Source organism: Macaca thibetana, chromosome X (assembly GCF_024542745.1).
Source record: "Macaca thibetana thibetana isolate TM-01 chromosome X, ASM2454274v1, whole genome shotgun sequence".
Taxonomy (NCBI): Eukaryota; Metazoa; Chordata; class Mammalia; order Primates; family Cercopithecidae; genus Macaca; species Macaca thibetana.
Window position 1 is genome coordinate 15,232,577 of NC_065598.1, and position 27,056 is coordinate 15,259,632.

The following is a 27,056-nucleotide window of genomic DNA, read 5'->3' on the forward strand; positions in this document are numbered from 1 at the left end:
GGAAGGAGCCTAGTTAAGTAAGGGACATTGGACTCTCAAATATATCTGAAGACAAGAGCATAAGTGATATTTTTGAAAATCACCAATTTTTTCAAAGTTTCAAATTTAAGGCATCATCTTCAGCCAGAGGAAAATCTTCTCCTGATTTGTCCAAGTCATGAGGAAATAAGAAAATGCTCTTTCAATCACTCCTTTTAAATATCTTACCTTCTACGTTGCCAGATCCCTGATAAAATCAGTAGTGTAATTGCAACTATGACGATGCAAAATATCACACCAAATATAATAATCCAGATGGGCACAGATGGGTCCATGGGTGGTGCAAGCGTGGAAGGGATTTTCAAAAATTCCAGAGTTTGGTCATTTAGAAAGAAAGCACCGTTGATCCGGTTCTTGTTCATTCTAAAATGCAATGATAATTAAAAATAAACAAAATAAGACAGAAAAAAAAACTATTAAGACAAAGTACAAACCTGTTTCTCCATGATTATAAACATCTCTATAAACAAAGCATCCTCTTGGCAGGAGACTTCAAGTTGACTGGAAAGTTTGCTGAGGGCAATCATGCCACCGTTTCTCTTAAGTTACAACGCTAGCTGCCAGAGGGATGCCCATGTATCCACTGCTGCCCCCATTGTTGTGAATGTCCCGAAGTCCTGAGCTTTGAGCTCTGTCCACCATGTTTTACTTCCTGAGAGGTAGTAAGGTAGGAGGAGGGATTCGTCTCTGGAGGTAGGGCTCTGACCCTGGACCAAATTGAGGACGAACTAAAACAGAGCTGGGGGGTGGGGGGAAGAAGCTTTCCATCAGACACGCCCACCAGTGTGCCATGTCAGTTTACCATTGCCATGGCAACACCTGGGAGTTACCACCCCTTTCCCTGGCAATGACGTGATGACCCCAAAGTTATTACCCTTCCCTATAAATTTCTGCATAAACTGCTCCTTAATCTACATGTAATTAAAAGTGGGTATAAATATGACTGCAAAATTGCCCTGAGCTGCCAGTCTCTGCCTACAGGGTAGTCGTGCTCTGCAGGAGCAGTCACAGAGCAGTAACATCACCGGAGCTGTAATACTGCCTCTTCAATAAAGTTGTTTTCTTCTACTTCTGGCTCTCTCTTGGATTCTTTCCTGGGCAAAGCCCAGAATCCTCATGGGCTAAGCCCCAATTTGGCTTTCACCTGTCCTGTGTGAGTAGCATCTAGATTAGAATGACAAAGCTCTATTTAAGGTGGCTTACATAAATATCACAGCCCCCAAAAGTAAAATTACATGTAAAATATGGGTGATGAATAGGAGAAGTAAAGAAAACCAGAAGCTAAAAAGAAAACATGAACCAGGAGTGGCTTCAAATTCATCAACTTGATCTTGATCTTTTTTTCATTAATTCAACAAGCATTTGCCAAAAACTTACTAAATATCAAATACTATGCTAGATGCTGGAGATACAATGTGAAATTAAAATATCAAGGAGCTTACGGTCTAGAAGGGTGACAGATTAGTAGATCCACAACCACGGTGCAGTGCAAAATGTTCTGTGAAAGAGGCAAATACGGGCACAGTGTGAGCAGAGGGAAGGGCCAAGTACACCACTGTGAGAAGTCAGAGCTGCTTTGCTGTGGAGGCCATTTTTGAGCTCGTTTTGAGGGACAAGGAGGAGTTCATAGACCAAAGTATGTAGTGAGCACAGGAATGGAGACAGGGTAAAGTAAGACTTGTTCAGCAAACTGCAAGTAGTTCCACAGGACTAAAGACAAGTAATGATTTAGGAGTTCAAAAGCTTGGAAAATTGTTACTTTTCCTGGGAAATATCTGCATTTTTAGTGGTGGTGGCAGTTAAGGAGAGGTTGGTAGCAAAGACTTATTTAATTGAAACCAAATAAGTGAATTTCTAACTGTAAACTGGAGAGTCCTTGGAGATATTTTATGACCTTTACTGAATTCATATTACACAAGCTGCCTTTGTCTACCTCTAGAGCAGCCTTGGAAAACAGAAATATAATGTGAGCTTCATGTGACTTAAAAGTTTCTAGTAGCTGCACTAAAATAAACAGATGAAACTAATTTTAACAATGTATTTTTTGTCCAATATATCCAAGAAAATGTAATTTCAACATGTAATCAGTATCAAGTTGACTTTGCATTTTGTTTGTTTGTTTGTTTTTTGAGACAGGAACACTCATGGCTCTTTGCAGCCTCAAACTCCTGGGCTCAAGCAATCCTCCTGCATCAACCTCCCGAGTAGCTAGGACTACAGGTGTGTGCCATCACACCTGGCTCTGTTTGTGTGTGTGTGTGTGTGTGTAGACAGGGTCTCGCTATATTGCTCAGGCTGGGGCTCCACATTTTATTTTGTATGATGTCTTTGAAATTTGGTTTATGTTTTACACTGTGAGCACACCTAACTTTGGATTAGTCACATTTCAGGTGCTTAATAACCACATTTGGCTGGTGGCTACGGTACGGGACAGCTCAAGTCTACAGCCTGATAGTATGGCTTGAGAATCTCTGCAGGCCAGCACCAGGCTATCAGGAAAGACCTCCTTTAGTAAATAAATATCTCTGCTGAGGCATGATTACTCATGGATGTGACAGTGAACCCTAGCCAGACAATCTACAACAAGGGATTTTTATCCAACAATGGAATATATTATTTTGTCATAAACTAATACTGATCATCTGAGAGCACAAACTTTTCCACAAAATAATGAAACCCACTGCTAAGATATAACTCAGAGAAAAATGAAAAGTTGCTCTGCATTCTCATTCTAACTTCCTAGTTGGTTAACCCTTTGTTACTTGCTTACTCTAGGCTTGGAATGCATTCTATCACCTCGCAGACCGACTGGAAGTTCTAGCTCAGGTACACATTAAATCTGCTACACCACTGGAATCACCAATTGGCATCAGGCATCATGTATATCTTTCAGCCAAGAGTGGTGTTGAATTAAGCCAGGCCCTCACAAAAGTACTAAAACAGACATCTTGGAATTAGTTGGTCACTTCTTTACCTCATACCATGAATACTCTGTATTGGTAAAAAGTCCAGTACTCTGTTTTGCCCATTTCAACTATTTTACTTGAAATGAGAATTCTGTAATTCTCATTCTGTTGGCTATTCCCACTTCCTAAATAGTTTATCCTGCTAGGACCTTTGAAATAGACATTTTGTGAACAAATTCATGTACTTCCTGGACCTTTACCCCATGCACTTTGTGTAAAATGACCAACCAATTCTGAGATGTCTGTTTTAGTTCTTTGTGTACTCTGGAAAACAGGAAAAATTACTGGATGTGGTGGCAGCATGCCTAGGTTCAAGTCCTCACTCTTTCTCTTTCTAGCATGGTGGCCTTCACAAATAAATTAATCTCCCTGAGCCTCAGTTTCTTCATTTATAAAGGAAAGATAATAATAATTACTCAAAAATTATTGGTGTTGGTTGGGTGCAGTGGATCATGCCTGTAATCCCAGCACTTTGGGAGTCTGAGACAGGAGGATTGCCTGAAGCCAGTTCAAGGGCAGCCTGGACAACATAGCGAGACCCTGTCTCTACAAAAAAAAAAAAAATTTAAATTAGCGAGGCATAGTGGCACATCCCCCTAGTCCCAGCTACTCAGGAGGCTGAGACAAGAGGATCACTTGAACCCCAGGAGTTCAAGGCTGCGTGAGCTACTATCATGCTACTGCACTCTAGCCTGGGCAACAAAGCCAGACTCTGTCTCTTAAAAAGAAAACAAAAAAATTGTTGGTGTCATTATTAAATGCCACAGATACATAAGAACATTCCTTGTGAACCAAAAAGTGGTATGCAAATATTAGGTGGAACTAGTATTATTTTGCCCAATCACTTAGATTCTTCAGCCTTGAAATTCCTATTATTTGCTATCTAAACACCATCTCCTTTTTTCACTCTATCCTTCCTTTGTAGTATAGTTTCCTTTATTTTCATCCAATCCTGATGTGCCCTACTAATTCCCTAACATAAATTCTCATTCTGTTGGCTATCCCCACTTCCTAAACAGATTCTCTTGCTAGGACCCTTGAAACAGACATTTTGTTGTGAACATATTCATGTATTAATACTTCCTGGACCTTCACCCTAAGCACTCACTCTTCCTTCTCCTATCAACTGAAGGCCTGGTTTAACCCAGTGCCTTCATTTTCCTTGTAGCCCTCACAGATCACAAGACATGAATAAAATCTTTTTTCACATGAAGTATGATATTTTTAATTCTTACTCCCTAAGTGGTGAGAGTCTTAACAGTATTTTTAGTGGCAAAAGTGAAGAAGCAATTTAGTTCAAAGTTTCTTGTTAGGGAAGATTCAATCATTTCCCATTGGTATAAATCCTCAGTGCCTTTGCTTCAGCAAAAGAAACAGATGATGTTCACAAAAACCTTTGACATTTGATTATATACTCATTATCTTAAGTGTTAACATTTTACAGAGAGCTAATGAGTTATTCCAGTAGGTATTTATCCTTGGTAAAAATAATAATATGTATTTCAGTAACTTGTAAGTCTTTTGTGGGGAGAGCTACTTTGTTTTGTTCTAGTTTATTTCCTGAGCTCATTTTTTGAGTAGACCTTTCCCCAACATCAATCAAATGTGGTATTTGAAGTTTTGACACATACTAAATGCACAGTAATTGAAAGAAATACAAGTTGCATCCTATTAATTCTTGAAAGTCATGAATTCATTTCACTTTTGAGTTTCTTACGATCATAAGGAGGGAAGGAGTAAAACTGTCAGGAAGTAGGCCAGGCGCGGTGGCTCAAGCCTGTAATCCCAGCACTTTGGGAAGCCAAGACGGGCGGATCATGAGGTCAGGAGATCGAGACCATCCTGCCTAACCCAGTGAAACCCCATCTCTACTAAAAAATACAAAAAAAAAAAAACTAGCCGGGCGAGGTGGTGGGTGCCTGTAGTCCCAGCTACTCGGGAGGCTGAGTCAGGAGAATGGCGTAAACCTGGGAGGCGGAGCTTGCAGTGAGCTGAGATCCGGCCACTGCACTCCAGCCTGGGCGACAGAGCGAGACTCCGTCTCAAAAAAAAAAAAAAAAAAAAAAAAACTGTTGGGAAGTCGGGAAAAATAGTAAAATACTTGAAATGGGCACAACAGAGTACTGGACTTTTTCTTGATTGTTCTGTTGAGAGCACTGTTCTAGGCAATTTCCATCTCTTATGGTCTTTGAGCTATTTGAAAATCCATAAGTTCTTGAAAACTAACATAATATAAATGATTCTTGTCCATAGAAAATCAAATGAACTGTGTCTAGTGGAACATAATTGGTTACTGCCTGAAAAATAGACTGATGCATCTTTCTGTAGATGCATTTTACCATTCCTCACTTTCTATATATGGGTGGTTCCTCGAAGTCTCCTTGAAAAAGGTTTTAACGAGTCTCCAACTCCCAGCGCGAGCGACACAGAAGACCGGTGATTTCTGCATTTTCAACTGAGGTACTGGGTTCATCTCACTGGGGAGTGCCGGACGATCGGTGCTGGTCAGCTGCTGCAGCCCGACCAGCGAGAGCTGAAGCAGGGCAAGGCATTGCCTCACCTGGGAAGCGCAAGGGGGAAAGGAATCCCTTTTCCTAGCCAGGGGAACTGAGACACACAACACCTGGAAAATCGGGTAACTCCCACCCCAATACTGCGCTTTAAGCAAACAGGCACACCAGGAGATCATATCCCACACCTGGCCGGGAGGGTCCCACACCCACGGAGCCTCCCTCATTGCTAGCGCAGCAGTCTGTGATCTACCGGCAAGGCAGCAACGAGGCTGGGGGAGGGGCGCCCGCCATTGCTGAGGCTTAAGTAGGTAACAAAGCCGCTGGGAAGCTCGAACTGGGTGGAGCTCACAGCAGCTCAAGGAAACCTGCCTGTCTCTGTAGACTCCACCTCTGGGGACAGGGCACAGTAAACTATAACAGACGCAGCAGAAAACTCTGCAGACGCAAACGACTCTGTCTGACAGCTTTGAAGAGAGCAGTGGATATCCCAACACGGAGGCTGAGATCTTAGAAGGGACAGACTCCCTGCTCAAGTGGGTCCCTGACCCCTGAGCAGCCTAACTGGGAGACATCCCCCACTAGGGGCAGTCTGACATCCCACACCTCACAGGGTGGAGTACACCCCTGAGAGGAAGCTTCCAAAGCAAGAATCAGACAGGTACACTCGCTGTTCAGAAATATTCTATCTTCTGCAGCCTCTGCTGCTGACACCCAGGCAAACAGGGTCTGGAGTGGACCTCAAGCAATCTCCAACAGACCTACAACTGAGGGTCCTGACTGTTAGAAGGAAAACTATCAAACAGGAAGGACACCTACACCAAAACCCCATCAGTACATCACCATCATCAAAGACCAGAGGCAGATAAAACCACAAAGATGAGGAAAAGGCAGGGCAGAAAAGCTGGAAATTCAAAAAATAAGAGCGCATCTCCCCCGGCAAAGGAGCGCAGCTCATCGCCAGCAACGGATCAAAGCTGGACGGAGAATGACTTTGACGAGATGAGAGAAGAAGGCTTCAGTCCATCAAATTTCTCAGAGCTAAAGGAGGAATTACGTACCCAGCGCAAAGAAACTAAAAATCTTGAAAAAAAAGTGGAAGAATTGATGGCTAGAGTAATTAATGCAGAGAAGGTCATAAACGAAATGAAAGAGATGAAAACCATGACACGAGAAATACGTGACAAATGCACAAGCTTCAGTAACCGACTCGATCAACTGGAAGAAAGAGTATCAGCGATTGAAGATCAAATGAATGAAATGAAGCGAGAAGAGAAACCAAAAGAAAAAAGAAGAAAAAGAAATGAACAAAGCCTGCAAGAAGTATGGGATTATGTAAAAAGACCAAATCTACGTCTGATTGGGGTGCCTGAAAGTGAGGGGGAAAATGGAACCAAGTTGGAAAACACTCTTCAGGGTATCATCCAGGAGAACTTCCCCAACCTAGTAGGGCAGGCCAACATTCAAATCCAGGAAATACAGAGAACGCCACAAAGATACTCCTCGAGAAGAGCAACTCCAAGACACATAATTGCCAGATTCACCAAAGTTGAAATGAAGGAAAAAATCTTAAGGGCAGCCAAAGAGAAAGGTCGGGTTACCCACAAAGGGAAGCCCATCAGACTAACAGCAGATCTCTCGGCAGAAACTCTCCAAGCCAGAAGAGAGTGGGGGCCAATATTCAACATTCATAAAGAAAAGAATTTTAAACCCAGAATTTCATATCCAGCCAAACTAAGTTTCATAAGTGAAGGAGAAATAAAATCCTTTACAGATAAGCAAATGCTTAGAGATTTTGTCACCACTAGGCCTGCCTTACAAGAGATCCTGAAGGAAGCACTAAACATGGAAAGGAACAACCGGTACCAGCCATTGCAAAAACATGCCAAAATGTAAAGACCATCGAGGCAAGGAAGAAACTGCATCAACTAACGAGCAAAATAACCAGTTAATATCATAATGGCAGGATCAAGTTCACACATAACAATCTTAACCTTAAATGTAAATGGACTAAATGCTCCAATTAAAAGACACAGACTGGCAAACTGGATACAGAGTCAAGACCCATCAGTCTGCTGTATTCAGGAGACCCATCTCACACGCAGAGACATACATAGGCTCAAAATAAAGGGATGGAGGAAGATTTACCAAGCAAATGGAGAACAAAAAAAAGCGGGGGTTGCAATACTAGTCTCTGATAAAACAGACTTTAAACCATCAAAGTTCAAAAGAGACAAAGAAGGCCATTACATAATGGTAAAGGGATCAATTCAACAGGAAGAGCTAACTATCCTAAATATATATGCACCCAATACAGGAGCACCCAGATTCATAAAGCAAGTCCTTAGAGACTTACAAAGAGACTTAGACTCCCATACAATAATAATGGGAGACTTCAACACTCCACTGTCAACATTAGACAGATCAACGAGACAGAAAGTTAACAAGGATATCCAGGAATTAAACTCATCTCTGCAGCAAGCAGACCTAATAGACATCTATAGAACTCTCCACCCCAAATCAACAGAATATACATTCTTCTCAGCACCACATCATACTTACTCCAAAATTGACCACGTAATTGGAAGTAAAGCACTCCTCAGCAAATGTACAAGAACAGAAATTATAACAAACTGTCTCTCAGACCACAGTGCAATCAAACTAGAACTCAGGACTAAGAAACTCAATCAAAACCGCTCAACTACATGGAAACTGAACAACCTGCTCCTAAATGACTACTGGGTACATAACGAAATGAAGGCAGAAATAAAGATGTTCTTTGAAACCAATGAGAACAAAGATACAACATACCAGAATCTCTGGGACACATTTAAAGCAGTGTGTAGAGGGAAATTTATAGCACTAAATGCCCACAAGAGAAAGCAGGAAAGATCTAAAATTGACACTCTAACATCGCAATTAAAAGAACTAGAGAAGCAAGAGCAAACACATTCGAAAGCTAGCAGAAGGCAAGAAATAACTAAGATCAGAGCAGAACTGAAGGAGATAGAGACACAAAAAACCCTCCAAAAAATCAATGAATCCAGGAGTTGGTTTTTTGAAAAGATCAACAAAATTGACAGACCACTAGCAAGACTAATAAAGAAGAAAAGAGAGAAGAATCAAATCGACGCAATTAAAAATGATAAAGGGGATATCACCACCGACCCCACAGACATACAAACTACCATCAGAGAATACTATAAACACCTCTACGCAAATAAACTGGAAAATCTAGAAGAAATGGATAATTTCCTGGACACTTACACTCTTCCAAGACTAAACCAGGAAGAAGTTGAATCCCTGAATAGACCAATAGCAGGCTCTGAAATTGAGGCAATAATTAATAGCCTACCAACCAAAAAAAGTCCAGGACCAGATGGATTCACAGCTGAATTCTACCAGAGGTACAAGGAGGAGTTGGTACCATTCCTTCTGAAACTATTCCAATCAATAGAAAAAGAGGGAATCCTCCCTAACTCATTTTATGAGGCCAACATCATCCTGATACCAAAGCCTGGCAGAGACACAACAAAAAAAGAGAATTTTAGACCAATATCCCTGATGAACATCGATGCAAAAATCCTCAATAAAGTACTGGCAAACCGGATTCAGCAACACATCAAAAAGCTTATCCACCATGATCAAGTGGGATTCATCCCTGGGATGCAAGGCTGGTTCAACATTCGCAAATCAATAAACATAATCCAGCATATAAACAGAACCAAAGACAAGAACCACATGATTATCTCAATAGATGCAGAAAAGGCTTTTGACAAAATTCAACAGCCCTTCATGCTAAAAACGCTCAATAAATTCGGTATTGATGGAACGTACCTCAAAATCATAAGAGCTATTTATGACAAACCCACAGCCAATATCATACTGAATGGGCAAAAACTGGAAAAATTCCCTTTGAAAACTGGCACAAGGCAGGGATGCCCTCTCTCACCACTCCTATTCAACATAGTGTTGGAAGTTCTGGCTAGGGCAATTAGGCAAGAGAAAGTAATCAAGGGTATTCAGTTAGGAAAAGAAGAAGTCAAATTGTCCCTGTTTGCAGATGACATGATTGTATATTTAGAAAACCCCATTGTCCCAGCCCAAAATCTCCTTAAGCTGATAAGCAACTTCAGCAAAGTCTCAGGATACAAAATTAATGTGCAAAAATCACAAGCATTCTTATACACCAGTAACAGACAAACAGAGAGCCAAATCAGGAATGAACTTCCATTCACAATTGCTTCAAAGAGAATAAAATACCTAGGAATCCAACTTACAAGGGATGTAAAGGACCTCTTCAAGGAGAACTACAAACCACTGCTCAGTGAAATCAAAGAGGACACAACAAATGGAAGAACATACCATGCTCATGGATAGGAAGAATCAATATCGTGAAAATGGCCATACTGCCCAAGGTAATTTATAGATTCAATGCCATCCCCATCAAGCTACCAACGAGTTTCTTCACAGAATTGGAAAAAACTGCTTTAAAGTTCATATGGAACCAAAAAGAGCCCGCATCTCCAAGACAATCCTAAGTCAAAAGAACAAAGCTGGAGGCATCACGCTACCTGACTTCAAACTATACTACAAGGCTACAGTAACCAAAACAGCATGGTACTGGTACCAAAACAGAGATATAGACCAATGGAACAGAACAGAGTCCTCAGAAATAATACCACACATCTACAGCCATCTGATCTTTGACAAACCTGAGAGAAACAAGAAATGGGGAAAGGATTCCCTATTTAATAAATGGTGCTGGGAAAATTGGCTAGCCATAAGTAGAAAGCTGAAACTGGATCCTTTCCTTACTCCTTATACAAAAATTAATTCAAGATGGATTAGAGACTTAAATGTTAGACCTAATACCATAAAAACCCTAGAGGAAAACCTAGGTAGTACCATTCAGGACATAGGCATGGGCAAAGACTTCATGTCTAAAACACCAAAAGCAACAGCAGCAAAAGCCAAAATTGACAAATGGGATCTCATTAAACTAAAGAGCTTCTGCACAGCAAAAGAAACTACCATCAGAGTGAACAGGCAACCTACAGAATGGGAGAAAATTATTGCAATCTACTCATCTGACAAAGGGCTAATATCCAGAACCTACAAAGAACTCAAACAAATTTACAAGAAAAAAACAAACAACCCCATCAAAAAGTGGGCAAAGGATATGAACAGACATTTCTCAAAAGAAGACATTCATACAGCCAACAGACACATGAAAAAATGCTCATCATCACTGGCCATCAGAGAAATGCAAATCAAAACCACAATGAGATACCATCTCACACCAGTTAGAATGGCGATCATTAAAAAGTCAGGAAACAACAGGTGCTGGAGAGGATGTGGAGAAATAGGAACGCTTTTACACTGTTGGTGGGATTGTAAACTAGTTCAACCATTATGGAAAACAGTATGGCGATTCCTCAAGGATCTAGAACTAGATGTACCATATGACCCAGCCATCCCATTACTGGGTATATACCCAAAGGATTATAAATTATGCTGCTATAAAGACACATGCACACGTATGTTTATTGCGGCACTATTCACAATAGCAAAGTCTTGGAATCAACCCAAATGTCCATCAGTGACAGATTGGATTAAGAAAATGTGGCACATATACACCATGGAATACTATGCAGCGATAAAAAAGGATGAGTTTGTGTCCTTTGTAGGGACATGGATGCAGCTGGAAACCATCATTCTTAGCAAACTATCACAAGAACAGAAAACCAAACACCACATGTTCTCACTCATAGGTGGGAACTGAACTATGAGATCACTTGGACTCAGGAAGGGGAACATCACACACCAGGGCCTATCATGGGGAGGGGGGAGGGGGGAGGGGGGAGGGATTGCATTGGGAGTTATACCTGATGTAAATGACGAGTTGATGGGTGCAGCACACCAACAAGGCACAAGTATACATATGTAACAAACCTGCACGTTATGCACATGTACCCTACAACTTAAAGTATAATAATAATAAATAAATTAAAAAAAAAAAAAAAGCTTTTAACATCTTACTAGTGCCCTCATTAACTAATGAGATACTAAAAATTTTGATAGTAATAATGTTTAGTTTGCATGAGAGTCATGATTTTACCTTTAAAAAAAAAAAACTATCTTTTTAAAGTAAAGACTATATATTGACTGAAAAAGGTAAGCCATTGGGTCCCTAACTTCTGCTTACTCATTGCTGGTGGTACCACCACCCCCTCCAGCTGTGACAATAAAAATGTCTCCAGACATTGCCAAATGTCTCCAGATAGTGCCAAATGTCTCCTTGAAGGCAAAATTGCCCCTGGATGAGAACCACTGATCTATACTCATCTTTAACAGAAACTAACAAAATGAAATCTTTTACATTTTAATAAATAATTCATGTGTGAAGCAGACAAAACTCTACAATATCTATTTTTAAAAACAGCTGAATTAATCAGCAAGTTGATCGACCAATAGAAGGCATATTTAAGGGTGATTACCTTATGGCTGTTTGCACCTCAACAGCAGGAAGGGTGTGATTTTTCGAAGGGTCTGTAACCACAAACCAGAATGATACCCTTTGGGTTACATTGCAAAGTAGGACATGGGAAATTCTGCAGACAGTGGAAAGAAAAACTATATTAGAAGAATATCATAACAAACGGTATTAAACCATTCACTCTGATGCTATTATTATCTTAAGAAACATTTTAGCTATGTTTAAAAAGTCATTTCTACCATTATGAAGAATGATCTCAGTAAGAAGAAAATCATAAAGGAAATTCCCATTGTTTCAAAATCCTATACTTGGGGATCATTCCTTATAGGGAATAATAGGGAATCTGCCAAAAAATAATAATAGTCAGTGGAGAGTATCAGGGATCTCATTCTCCATCACCGGTTGGTGTCAGCCTCTGTTTCCCCAATGCTTGGCCTTCTCTGAATCATAGAAACCTTTGGTATTTTCTCATTAAACTCTTTTTAGTACCCTGCCCATTCAGTCTTTCACCTCTCGGACCCAGAGAGGATCTGCTGCCCCCTTATGATTCAATACTTGCTCTGTCTGCATCTACTGTCTCTCTTCCACCCCAGCATCGGGGCCAAGACAAAAGACACCTTCTGTGTGTACTTTTGAAGAAAAAGTTCTCAAAAACAGTTTCTTTTACATTGCCTTGAACGAACCTCCAAACTTAAGCAGTATAATCAATTCACCAGCAGTCTTCGAACTCTTTGTTTGGCAGTTACACACTTTTCAACTGCAAATTGGAAATGTGACTCACTCTCCTCTGTATTACCATTAAAAGTGAAAGGGGAGAAATGACAGTGTTCAGAGAGAGACAATTTATACATGGATATACTCAGGCTGGAAATTATAGGAAAGTCCACATAAAATCAACATTGCTAATGCTAAAACAAAACCTGATGGCTTTCCCAGTTTACTTAAGAGCAAAACTGCAAAAAGCAACATTAACATCCATCCTAGAAGAATCTGATACGAGTAAAGGATTTGTTTAGAGCATCCATGTGTATTGTGATCATTATCACACTGATCAAAGAGAGCACCCTTCTGTCAACAGGTATCTCCGGTTTTCAGGACCTGGCAGAAATTCTTCTGTGTTCTGCCTTTAAAGGTCAGGTACAAAAAAGTAGAGGCAGCTGCCAGGCCCCTTTGCCCAGAGCTAAGTGTCTGGGACCATGAGTGGGAAGGATTGAGGCTTGAACCTCCTTGGTCCGCCAGACAGCATGGGGCACCACCCGCCCGTTCTGCAGCTGCGTGCCGCAAAGCTCTGGCCTGGCCGTGGCCTCCTGCCCCATGTGACACTTGCTGGCCAGACCATACCCAGCACACGGCGCCTCTTGTTCTTTCGGACATTTTGATGCCAAGGGTCACTGGTCACTGAGCACTGACATTTGATCTCAGACCCTGACCGCAGATTTCGGAAACTTCTGGCACCCCAGTGTCTACTGAAAGGCCTCACCCACTGCCCTGCTCTCATGGGCAGCTACCTGAGCCGCTTCCTGGGCTGGCTCTGGGCCAGAAAGCTGCGCCCTTCCTCAGCCCCCAGGTCCAGGAGAACTGCAAGGTCACCTACTTCCACGGGAAGCACTGGGTCCGCACCCGGCCCCTCCCCACCGCTCCTCCCAGCTGGGACTACCCCCGCATCCGCATCCGGAGAGAGAGGGTCCCCGCCCCCATCCGCCTCCGGAGATGGTCCCCCAGGCCTGGAGGTGCTTTCCCAACAGGCCGCCGCTGCTGAGCAACATCAGGCCTGGTTTCTCCGAGGCTCGCGTGGCTTACGTGAAGCGGTGGCTTTGGACCGCCCGCCACTCCCCCAGCCTGTCCACAGCCTGGTGACTGTGAAAATCACCCCGCTGGAGCGCAGAGGGAGCCCGACGCCCAGGCCATCTGCCTTCAAGCCTGTGATGAGAAACGGAGTGGCCCATTCCTTTGTGCCCAGGTCTAGGCCGCTGAGCAGAGGTCCCCACTCCCAGGCAGCGTTGTCTCAATCCTCCCTGGCGGCCGCCTGCCATGCTGCAGGATGTGCCGCTGCCAGGCGCCCGGTCGCCGAGTCACCGCAGGAGCGCTAGGCCTGCGGGCAGCACTGCCCTGACGCCTCAGGTTTGCCTGCGCCTGGAAGGAGGTTCGCCAGGGCGGCCATGAGCCTCTGAGCACACCCAGCCTGCTGCCCAGCTCCAAGAGTCAGGCCCCTGCCACCACCTCCTGAGCCTCCAGCCCTCAGCGCCTTCACCCTACTGACTGTGGTTCCACCCCCACACCAGCCACCGGCCCCACCAGGGCACTTTCCACCGCTCCAGCCGACCACTCAGCGAGCCCCAGGCCCACCTCTCCTCTCCCTTAAAACCCTTCCCTTTTCCTTGCCCATTCGCCTCTGCCTTCTCCCTGGGGACAGAAGGCATGCTTCTCCCCAGTTTCCCCAGTTTCTGCAATAAAATATTGGTGGTTGTTAATAATAATAGGTGTCTTTATTATAGAGATTGTCATATGCTTTCTTTCAAAGACGACACCATGGTTTCTCCAGCTTGGCACTAGTACTTGGGCCAGATGGTGCTTTCTTGTTGGTGGGGGGAGGGGGGCGGGGGACGCTGTCCTGTGCATTGCAGGGCCTTAGCAACATGACTGGCCTCACAGTCCTGACTATCAACAATGGCTCCAGGCGTTGCCAAATACTCCCTGGGAGGGTAGAGAGGTCAGAAGTCATACTGGTGGAGAACCACTGAGGATCAGTGACCTCTAGTGGCAGAAACAGGCAAGCCTAGTCCCCCAAAATGTGCGGTTTTGTAATACATACCAAGACGCAGGGACAAACCAAATGAAGTGGCGCATGCTGGACAGAGAACATTTTCACCAGTTTTCTAGAATGCTTGGGGTGTGAATGATTCCTGTGGTCTGGTCTTACCAGCAATCAGGAAATGCAAAATTGTTACAAATGAGCTACTATTTTAAACTTTTCAAACTGGCAACAATTTAAAAGTTAAATAATACCAAGGGCTGGTAAAGACGCATGGAATTGGAATCCCAGGTGACGCTGTAGAAGCAAGGAGTCCAGCCACTCTGGAATGGCGTTTGGAAGTGATTCCTAGAACAGAAAATGCAGCTACCAGAACCCCTGTGGCACACACACAGACACTGGTGAGGATGTTCTTTGCGGCCCTCGTCATCATAGCAGAGAATTGAAACAACCCAAATGTTCATCGGTACAGGAATAAAGTAAATATAGTATAGGCTGTCGAGGGAATACTGTTCCACAGATTAAAGGAAAGAAATAGCCCAGGGTTTCTCAACATCAGCATGATCATGCCAGATAATTTTATGTTGTGAGGATACTCTGTGCTTTCCAGGTTGTTCAGCAGCAAATCTGAGCTCTATCTACCAGGTATCAGGACTACCTCCAGTAGTGACAATCAAAAATGGCTACAGGTGTTCCCAAATATCCCCTGAAGGACAAAATCACCCCCTGGTGGCAACCACTGAGCTAGAGCTACATATTTTTTTAAATAAAAGAATAAATCTCAGCCTTGCACGGTGGCTCACGCCTGTAATCCCAGCACTTTGGGAGGCTGAGGGGGGCGGATCACGAGGTCAGGAGTTTGAGATCAGTCTGGCCAGCATGGTGAAACCCCATCTCTACGAAAAATGCAAAAATTAGTTAGGCATGGTGACGCACACCTGTAATCCCAGCTACTCAGGAGGCTAAGGCAAGAGAATTGCTTGAACCCAGGAGGTGGAGGTTGCAATGAGCCGAGACTGTGCCACTGCACTGCAGTCGGGGCAACAGAACAAGACTCCATCTCAAAAAAAAAAAAAGAATAAATTTCAAAAATACACCATCAAGTGAAAAAGATAAGAGGTAAAATATTATGCATAGTACATAACATTTATATAAATTAAATACCAAATAGAATTTCAGGCATAAAAGGTCGAAATCAGGTAAAGAGTCATTTGGTTACTTTGTCTGTATTATTCTTTCCATATGAAGCCTCTTTAAATACTGTTCAAACATGAATTTCATGGTATTCCCCATTAGAGAGCCATAGAATACAGCTGTAAACAAAGTCCTTTATCTCATGGAGCTTGCTAAGGAGGTGGAGACAAAAGATAAACAAGTAAATAAATGCATACACTGTGGAGGTGTGGAGTAAGTACTATAAAGAAAAAAAAAAAGGGAGGGCGTACAACTCCATCAACACAACTATGGCCCCAAATACTTTCCTCTGTCCCCATCACTATGGAACTATACCATGAATTCAAGTTCTTTAAATTTATTCAAGTTTCCAATGGGTGGCAACTCATACTTTAATACATTACCCTCAGCAAATAAAATGAAAATATTTTATCTACTTAGAAATAAAGATTTCCAAAAGATTAACATTTTTGCTGAAAATATTAAACCTTACATTTTCAATGGAGACAGTTATTGTTAGACAGAAAAAGTTCCTGGACTGAAACTCTAAAAACAAAGCTTTTATTTTGAAATTTACTACCTGCCAAATGGTGGTCCTGAGACAATCATTTCACTGTCTATGAGTTACTAGGAAAGGCTTGAGTTCTTAGTGTGTCAACGGGGGTGTGCTGTTGGCATTTTGGGTGGGAATGTTATGGGGAACTGTCTTGAGCCATGTGCCACACTGATTATCTCTCTTCCCCACCCTTTAAATGCCACAGCACTCTACAGTCATAGATATAACCCCCAAACAGATCCCATTTCCTTATACTCCATGGGTGGCAGGGCGGGGAGGGTCAGTACCAAGTAAGAAACACTTCTAAATCTCTTCAAAAGTTTCAAGGTCATGAAAACAAAGAAAGACAGAGAAAGTGTCACAGAGTGGATCAGACTAAGGAGAAATAGATTCTGAAACAGAAAAAGGACATTAGTTGAAAACTTGAACCAACGTGAATTTCTTTGTTGGGATAAATCTACCGTGGCTATTTAACATGTTATCATCAGGGAAATGGGGTTACAGCAGGGTTTCTCAACCCAAGCACTATTAACATTTTAGCCTGGATAATTCTAGGTTGTCAGGGACTGTCTATGGTTTTGTATGATATATAGCAGCATCCCTAGCCTCTATATACTAGATGCCAGTAGCATATCCAATTGTGAAAACCAAAATGTTTCCAGAAATTGCCAGATATCCTTTGGAGCAATTGGGGGGAATCCCCCCACCAAGTGTTGAGAACCACTGGTACATAGGGCCTCTCTGTATTAACTTTGTAACTATTTGTAAATCTTTTTTTTAAATTAAATACACAGACATATACATACATATAAGAGCAAAGCAGTTATTTTAAAAGTTGCCTGGGCACAGTAAAAGTATCTACAAGAAAAATAAAAACTAGGCAATGTTTTAATGCTCTTGACTAGCTTCACTGGTAAGGAGATAACAGATTTAAAAATTTTTTTTGAAATTAAGAAAGCTGTATTCAAATGCAAGATACTGGTACCCACCAGCAAAAGGATAGTATTAATAGTTACGTGAAATTTTAAAAAGTTCTTTCTGTTATACATTCAGATGTAAAATTATTCATTATGATTACTTCCCTCGTACTAGTGTCTTAAGCACCATTTCTCTAAGATCGATATAAAGAGAAAAGGTAAATAGTTTTGGCTCTTTGTGGTCTTCTTCAACAGGAGAATGTTGTGTCCTTCGTACATGATGGTTCTGCCCAAATATGTAACTCCTCTTAAGATTCTAAGCAAACAAAAAGGTAACCTAATGTTCAACAAATGTCACCAACAGATATATAACTCTACAGATGTGTTTATATTTTGTTCACATACATGCAGTTGAACTAGGAATTAATAAGCCCACTTCCCACAGTAGCAATGTTGTGGGAAGGGAACCAGGGGAAAGCCTAGCCCTGCTCTGAAGACAGCCAAGGCTGTATATGAAAATGGAGACACACTCTGGGCTGGCGCTTCCTACTTGCTTGGATGGTGCTTTCAGAAACTAACTGATGTCTTGGCCTCCCCAAGGGTAAGAAACCGAGGTCCAGCAAGAGCTAACACCCAGGCAACAGGGAACTGCTTCTACTCTGGCCATTGTGTGCCAAGTCCACCATAGGAGCATCCTCCTGTGGGACTGAGGTGAAAAAGAGAAATTGGGGGGATGGGGGGCACGGTTTTCTTGTGTCCACTGCACCTCAATAGACAGGCCGCTGGTTTAAGAGCCAGGATGTTAAACATGCTTCATTCACTCACAACTATTTACTAAGAGCTAACCTTGATTCGCCAATATGCTTAGGGATATGGTTAGGAAATGAGTTCCTACTACAGTGGCATTTAGATTCCATGCCCCATCCCATGCGGGAATTTAGTGATGCTAAGACTTCTGAAAACCAAGACCGGAGTCTTGAGCCCACCAGAGCATTAAATACCAAAATGGAAGCCAGTAACCCCCACGGTGGCAGAATTTGCACATAGTTCCATGCCCTGTGTGAGAATAGACCCAGGACATGGGGAGGACAAAGAGCTTCTAGATTTCACATGGCTTGTCTGCCTTCTTTGTCAGGAGGGTCTCTAATCTCTGCCCTGATTTGAACTTCATGATCTCCAAGCAAAGAGCACCTGTTTTAATTTGATCAGTTGCAGGGTCACTAGGGAGACTATCAAATACTTTGTCCATTTACAGCAGATTTCTCTGTGTCCTGGGACATGAGAACATGAGGCCCAAGTCTGTCCTGTGCTGTAAGCCCCTGCATTCCTGAAGCTTGGCCCACGTGGACCATTCAGTAAGTGATTGGGGAGACAAATGGATGGATGACAAAAGGTTAACATCTCAGTGCTTCTGACATCATTCCTAGAGAGACAAACTGAGGAAATAAATTGGTCCAGGGCTGTAATAACAGAAAAGAGAGGCAGGGAAGGAAGGAGGTTACTTTTCCAAAACTTTGTCTACTCACCTACAAATACTCAGACAACAAAATAGCACACAGAACTCTCTGGTAAAAGAAGAATCCTGAATATACTGTAGATGGAAGTAGCCAAGAACTGTAAATGTGAGGGCAGAAAGTTGGTGCTAAAAAGGAAGTAACATGAAGAATGACTGTACATGGTTCTGTAATTTATGTATTAAGGAACCAAAGGACACAAATTTCTTCCAATTATAGATTATGTGCAACTAATGTGACTTCTCCATGGCCTTTCTTCCAAATGTGACTACATTGAATGTCCTCCAAGATTTGTACCGAATGAAAAGCTGATCGACTAACAAGCATTTCTTGAGCTAAACATGTCTTTTTAAAGCATGTTTTGATGTCATAAATAAACTGAAATGCCATTAGCACAACTCAATAAAAATCCTACATTTTCAAGATTTTAAATATGAATGAGTCCAATGGAATTATTTTTTGCTGTTGTTAGAGCAAATCAGTGAAACAAAATTCCAATTTATTGTTCATCATATTGTTTCACACATACATCAAGGAGGCCAAAAAAATTAACAGCAACTTCACAGACCAAAAAAAAAAAAAAAAAAAAAAGGCAGGGAGGGGAGTGAGAAACCTTTTATCTTTGGCCTTTTTAACCATCTCATACAAACTTATAGTACCACTAAGTTCATACATAAAAAAAGATACTGGAACACTCGGAATAAGATTTGGTGGTGTTGTTTTGCTTTTCTTCAATGTTTGTTTTTATTTTGAACCGTATCATGAACATGGTCACACCACAAGTAAAGTCAGAAGTAAGACGGAGAAAGCTCTGACGGCTGGTTTGATCATTTGAGAGCATTAAAAATGGCTGACCCCTAACAATATGTACAAAAATATACAATGAAAATGAAAAGTATTGTCAGGCGCAGTGGCTCACGCCTGTAATCCCAGGACTCTCGAGGCTGAGGCAGGCAGATCACCTGAGGTCAGGAGTTCGAGACAGCCTGGCCAACATGGTGAAACCCCGTCTCTACTAAAAATACAAAAATTAGCCAGGCGTTGTGGCAGGCGCCTGTAATCCTTGCTACTTGGGAGGCTGAGGCGGGAGAACTGCTTTAACCGAGGAGGTGGAGGTTGCAGTGAGCCAAGATAGTGCCACTGCACTCCACCCTGGGTGACAGAGTGAGACTCCATCTCAAAATGAATAAATAAATAAATAAATAAATAGTGTAAATAAAAAATAGGAACCAATTTTTATCTTGAAGTACTTTTAAGGAAAAAAGCTGGGCTTTGGAAGTTTGGTTCTTTTTTTTCCTCCCCTGTTGCAAATTCTTGTGGTTTGGGTTGGGTGCTGAAGAGTGCTTGTCACCTGAAGGTGGCGTTGCCCGGCAGGCCTCTCTACTTAAAGATGACTTCACTTAGATTCTGAGACAGGGTGAATGGATGACGGTGGCCTTTTCTCTTTTTCTTTTTTTTTTTAACTTTTCCTTTTTTGCAGTCTAGTCATCTTCATCAGTCTTCTGCTTCTTGGTATCAACGTTGTCATCCTCAGCATCTTCAACTGCCCATTTTCCCATAGCAGCCTCAGCTGCCTCATCTTCATCTTCATCCTGTTCCTCACCATCACCTTCTTCCTCCTCCTTTTCCTCCCCATATTCTTCCTATCCTTCTACCTCACTGTCAGCCTCCTGCTTCCCATTTTCCTCATTAGCGTTCCCATTACCGGGACCATCTCTTCCCTCCTCTGCCTCCTCCACAACTTCTTTCTTCTCTTTTAAGATCTTGGTGATGATCTTGGAGCTGGTGTCCACAGTTGCATCTAATATGGTGGGGCACACCAGTGACCAATGCAGTGGACTAAAAAGAAACCGAGTTTGGGGACTGGCAATAATGCAGAGTCCGAGAAGCGCGGGTGTGGCTGCAGCAAGTTGGAAGCCAAACCCAGAAACAATGCAAATATGGCTTTTCAGAGCAGCCAGTGGGCTGGTGGAATTATTTGAATTCACTTTAATAATCATTTTGACCAATTGTTTTTACCAAGAAATTATATTAATTCATACATAAGTGACTTCTTTCAGCAAATCATGAAAAAGAGGTAAAAATGTTTACTCTTTTTCCTCAAGTGTGGAAAGCCCTGGTCTGAAGGTTTCTCTAAGAATTGGCTCCACTGCCATTTTTCATCAATGGCGCCAGACAGGGCCAATTGCTTCCAAAGAGTGGTAAGAATCTGGCTCTTGTTTCTGGAAATCAAAAGGACTAAATAGGTGCTGGGCTGCTGTTTTACAAGCACAAGACCGTTAATCCCCTTACCGTGGATACAACAGCACGTTGTTCCTTTTTAGATCACAAGACTTATCCTTGAATAATTAGGCAGAAGGAGAAATCCATTACATGTCCTACACCATTTAACTCAGAAAGAGAAAGACTTGCCTGAGTTAGACTTTACCTTTCTTGCTAAAAATGATAAATTACCTAAAAGTTGATGTTTGAGTAAACTAGGCATATTAACTTTCCAGTTGACCTGGGAATTAGACTAAACCTTGGATTAGATTATAGCTTCCTTAGAAATTCCTTTCAACATTTTAAAATTCTTGTGAAACTGTTTTAGTAAATCTGGCCTAAATCATATTGTAAACAGTTGAAAACACTTGGTTGCCATCTTCAATCCAAGTTCCAGGAAAACCTCAAGTAACCTCAACTAATGAAACCAGAGCTTTCTCTTAACTTCATTTTTCCATCTATCTCTCATTCTGCTTCTAAAAAAAATACAGCAATAGCAAAAAAAAGCATTTAATATCAGAAACTGTGAATGATGATTTTGAAAGAGTTGTCTTGTGGCTGTCACATTTGGTCTATCTTTCTACAATGTCTACCAGGGCTAGGTTCTTGGGTGTGGGCCTGGTGCAGTGTGGGACCTGGTCTTAGCCCTCATTCGAATCTCAGTGCCCAGCACATAGCAGGCTTTCAGCAGAGGTCACTTGATCCTGTGGCTCCAGCCACAGCAACATAGTTCTACAGGCTGGCCTCGTGGACAGCAGTGACGGAAGAGGTTGATGTTGCTCACACTGTTCCTTTTGGGTACTCTGTCAGCTCCTTCTTCCTCGCCTCTTGACAGCATCTGGGGCAGATGGTGTGGCTTTCCTGTCACTTCCAGCTACTAAGGCATCCAGGCCAGTCTAACCAAAGCTGCCCTCCTGCCTCTCACCTACAGCTGCTCTCCTTCCAGCCGTTCTGGCCAAAGCAGGGACCTGAGTGGCGGGCTCCCGCCATTTCCTCCGGGCTCCACTCCCTCCCTGCCTGTGCTCCCCTCCACCATGCTTCATTCTCCTCGCTTAGGGACAGGAAAGCAAGATGATGGGGGCATGAGATAGATAAGGAAAGGCCAAATTCTTCTTCCTGGACCAGGGCCCTTGTGGTTCCCCCTGCTGTGAGGGGTCCTCTGTGGTGGCGGGCGTCCAGATGCTCTCCACTCAGAATGCTCCTGTGGAGCCTTCAGGGGCCCCTCCCGGGACCTCTGCACTGCATCTTCCCCTGACATGGCTGACATGCTCTGACCGACTTCCTCCACCCCATCTCAGCTCTGCCTCCAGGGGTGTACGCCTCCAGCCTCACTCTGCTGCCTTGCCTTGCCCTGTCTCACTTAAGGACATGGGCCCAATAGGCAGTGACTCTATCCTGTTCCCTTCCAAAGCCCCTGCTTGGCCCCAGGAATATATTCAAGTACAGACTGCTCAGAAAACTGCTCTCTTTCTCTCCCCAGTTACAGGCGCTGAAGCCAGCCTTCCACCATGAGACTTCTCTGGCTACGAGGTAGCCACCAGTTTCTGTTCCAGGCACACTCTCAGTTGCTAGGGACACCATCATATTCTCTAGAACTCCAGCTACTGCTATGTAGTGGCAACTTGAGGGGGTCCTGAGAATGTCTGTAAGTTGGGGAGCATCCCTCCAGAAAAAAATATGCCAGTCTCCCTTCTTAAAGACAACTGTATCCTCTATGAGCACTTCTCTACCTGACTTGAGGTAGGCAGGGATGCAAACAAGAATATCACTCCAAACACATCATCACTCGTAAGGAATGGGGACCAACTCATCAGCATGAACTCACTTGTCAACACCCTGGCTGGCTGCACTGGGGAATCTGCACAGGAACCCATTCCCAGCCCTGTTCAAGTCCTAAGGGAGTGGAAATGCCACAGCCCTCTCTGCAAGCCCACACCCTAATCCTCTCCGATCCTCTTAGGGAATCCCTGGCTTCTCTTCCACTGCCTGCCTGCGGTAATGGTAACTGGACCAGATCAGCTCTCCAACAAGACATCACTTCCTTTTTCATAGCCAAGCAAGCTTCTACTGTAAGTATATGCCAACTGTATGTTTCCAAATAGGAAGAGGCATGCTCAGGAGACAATGAGCTTTGTATCATTGGTGGTGATCAAACTTGATATAAGAGATGTTGTAGATATCGCCCTGGGTAAAAGGTGGGATGAAAGTGAGACTATTCATTATTCTGTTCATTACTTGAATATCTTTGTTTTTAATTCGTGTGATTTGGTTTATTCTTTGTACTTTACAGTCTTCTGCAATATTAGTGGATAAACAATGGTGGGCAGGGGAGACAATAAACAGCCAGTTCCCAAAACTTGGATCCTGAAGCTATCCTGGAAAGGAATATTTGCCACACTCCTTCAGTCTGCCCACAATGGCACCAAAAGATTTCTGGAAGGCGGCTTTAAAATTTAACCCATATGCCAAGCTACTGGTGTTTTCCATCCACCTGCCACACTGAAGAGAAGCAGCCTCTCCGCAAAGCTATTTTCAATCCCATCTTGCATTATGTGGTGCCCTTTCCCATAGCTCTTCATGTAGGGGTACAGCTTCCAATATGGCAGTGCATGTGGAATCCAGGCCAGCAGCTGAATTGCATCTTAAACACATCTCGCTTGTCAATTCATCCCCTTGATAGCAGTATCACCAGGACTCATACTGCCTGACTCTTTACAGAAAAATGTGTACTGATCCTCAGTCTAGCTTTGCAGTTTTGATTTTTACAACTGACACTGGCAACAAAAGCTTCTACTTTTGTTGAAGGTGCCACTACTTTCAATGGCAAAAACCACAATTACTTTTGCACCAACCCAATATGTATCCAGTGTACCCAATTCTTTTCTTTTCTTTTCTTTTTTTTTTTTTTTTTTTTGAGACAGAGTCTCACTCTGTCGCCCAGGCTGGAGTGCAGTGGCACCATCATAGTTCACCACAGCCTCAAACTCCTGTGCTCAAGTGATCTCAGTCTCCCAAGTAGCTGGGACTATAGGTGTGTGCCACCATGCCCAGCTAATTTTTGCATTTTTTGTAGAGACGAGGTTTCACCAGGTTGCCCATGTTGCCCAGGCTGGTTTCGAACTCCTGGGCTCAAGTGATCTACCTGCCTCGGCCTCCCAAAGTTTTGGGATTGGAGGTGTGAGCCACTGCACTCAGCCCCAGTGCCCAGTTGTAAGTCAAACAACCTTTCAAATAAACTAGATCAGATATTCACAGACTCCTACAATGCTCCAGATTCTGAAGGAAGATATTTTAAAGGTAAACTCCCAAGAATCAATCTGAAATGTTATATATTTAAATTAAATTTTTCTAAGAATGGAAACACTTAATTTAACTTAGTCATGTACTAGGTGAAACGTGATCATTTAAAGGAACTAACAGTGCCATGAACACAGCAATGTATAAAACTTGCTTACAAGAAGGGCTAGAAGAAAATATAAAGAGAATATTTAAGGGGTTACCATTGTGAGATAACCAGTGGCTTTTCTTCTTATTTTTTTCTCTGTTCAATTTTTTGTAATGTAATCACCTTATTTTTATTGAAAAAAGTTATTATAAATAGTTGTGAAAGAATGCTGCAGTTTAATGGCATGAAGTACAATATATATAATTTTAAGATCTATAAAACAGGAGTAGAACTTAGGGCGAGGCTTTGTTTTATTATATACCTTCTTTTCATTTTTTAAATCATGTTAATATGTTATTTAAAATATGTATATTAAAAATACACATGTGGGTATACACAAATATGTATGTGTTCATTTTGCTCCCTCAAACTCCACTCTTCTGTTTCATTCTTTATATTCATATCCCATGCATCAGATATTATGGATGTGAGGGAGACCAATTAATAGTAATCATCTATACTGGGCCTTGAATTATTATAGAATGAAGACAAAACATTGTACAGATGGGAGACCAAAATAAAAGGCTAGTTTGGAGGATATGACTTTAATCAGCAGGCAAATTTTCTTCCTAATTTAAAAAAAATCCTGAAATAAATATATTCACCTCCATTGTCTCAAGTAGAGCATAACTGAGGCAGGTATTGTCCTGTACTGGAGTAATACACACAATATTTAACCCCCCAAATAACATGGCACCTACTAATCTAAACGCTCCTCAGCTGCAAACCGCAAGTACAGCCTTAGGGTGTATGCACCTGTGCATGCAGGGCCTGGTTCTGTACTTAGCTAGGGAGTTGTACGAGAGATGCCTGCTATCATTTGGGGATGGCTACCTCATAAGGAGAAAGGAATCCATGCCCAGGTTCTCCTTGCAGCTCACCAATCACATAAGTCAATTTACCTCTCAAGGGGAGGAGTGAAGAAGGGAATAGAGACAGACCAGGAATGTTACCCTCACCACAAATAGAGAAAGAAGGAAACATCATAGAGAAGATTCCTCCAGAAGAAAGACAAAAATACAAAATTATTAAAAGTCATATTAAGTGCTTTTAAGAAAATAAACAAGGTACTATGATAAATACCAAGAGTGAAAATAACTTATACACACTTAGGTTATTTTCAAAATAAGAGTAAAATTCTTTGGTATCTATCTGCAAGAAAAATTATATATACATATATGTATATACACACACACAATAGAAATGTAGAAAGCTTAGGATATATACCTGCAATTTTGAGGGATATTTATCTTCATATTACCTATTAAACAAAGAGCATTGTTGGAACATGATATAAACTATAAGATGAGTTAGATTATAAAAGTTATTTTTAAGTTTAGTAAAAATGTGAATCTCTTCAAAAAATTAGCTTAATATTTTCAAGATCAAGGTTTGAAATAATGCACTATCTCAAATAATACTGTAAATAATCAGTTAAGATTTCTCATTATTTGCTTACTCTGTTGCTTCTCTGTTGGGAACTTTTCTCATGGAGAAAGCTACCATCGCTTTGAAGAGATATTCTTCACTGGTATCCCAGGCATACTGAAAGAGAAGGAAAACAAAGTGTATGGGGGCAAATATGGTCCATTGGTTCTAACTGTACACACAGTGGTTCTCCCTCCCTCTCGCTCTCTCGACACACACACACACACACACACACACACACCCCGCTTTCTCATACATTAGATACTGGAGACCATGATAAATTATATACCCATAATGTTTGGGGTAGGGTTTCTTGGACATTCTAAGTTTGGTGTATCTGCTGTTGCACTATCTTCCTAAGAACCTGCAGCATCAGTAGCCAGCCAACAAACAGGGCATTTGGACATTTCATCCTGGCTATATATAGTCCATTTTCATTTCCTTCCTCCCTTTCTCTTTTCCCTCATAAACTCCCTCCCAGTTGCCTTTATTAACATCAGTACAATTTTTTAAAAATTTTCTTAGCCAGAAACTTGAATGTGTGTGCATATTAGGGGCTGAATTTTGTCCTCACCAAAAAAATGTCATGTTGAAGTCCTAACTTGCAATACCTCAGAATTTAACTCTATTTGGAGACAGGGTCTTTGCAGTGGTGATTAAGTTAAAATGAAGTTGTTGGAGTGGGCCCTAATCCACTATGACTGGTGTCCTCAGAAGAGGAAATTTGGACACAGAGGGAAGATGATATGAAGACACAGAGAGAAGACGGCCATCTACATACAGGCCAAAGAGAGAGGCCTGGAACAGATCCTTCCCTCACAGCCCTCAGAAGGAACCAATCCTGTGACATCTTGACTTCCAGAACTGAGAGAAAATAAATTTCTGTTGTGTAAGGCACCCAGTCTGCGTTACTCTGTTATGGCAACCCTAGCAAATTAATATAGTATATTTGACTCACTCTGCTCCTTAATGCAGCAAATGCAAAAAGCCTGAGG

The 27,056-nt window shown here is 42.1% G+C and overlaps 3 protein-coding genes across 3 annotated transcripts in view; 1 reads left to right on the top strand and 2 right to left on the bottom strand.

The window, feature by feature from the left end:
• PIR (pirin) overlaps positions 1 to 27,056 on the bottom strand; it is a 517,051-nt gene that overhangs the window by 266,250 nt on the left and 223,745 nt on the right. The gene's annotated exons all lie outside the window — the stretch shown is intronic.
• The window catches only part of CLTRN (collectrin, amino acid transport regulator), a 44,128-nt gene that overhangs the window by 12,066 nt on the left and 5,006 nt on the right, over positions 1 to 27,056 (bottom strand). Inside the window, exons 3-5 of the mRNA XM_050777668.1 lie at positions 26,093 to 26,178; positions 12,016 to 12,129; positions 208 to 402 (exon numbers count right to left, since the gene is read on the bottom strand). Coding sequence (XP_050633625.1) covers positions 208 to 402; positions 12,016 to 12,129; positions 26,093 to 26,178 — 395 coding nt within the window. The remainder of the gene's footprint in view (positions 1 to 207; positions 403 to 12,015; positions 12,130 to 26,092; positions 26,179 to 27,056) is intronic.
• ZRSR2 (zinc finger CCCH-type, RNA binding motif and serine/arginine rich 2) overlaps positions 17,187 to 27,056 on the top strand; it is a 174,419-nt gene continuing 164,549 nt past the window's right edge. Inside the window, exon 1 of the mRNA XM_050777651.1 lies at positions 17,187 to 17,191. The gene's annotated coding sequence lies outside the window, so the exon portion shown is untranslated. The remainder of the gene's footprint in view (positions 17,192 to 27,056) is intronic.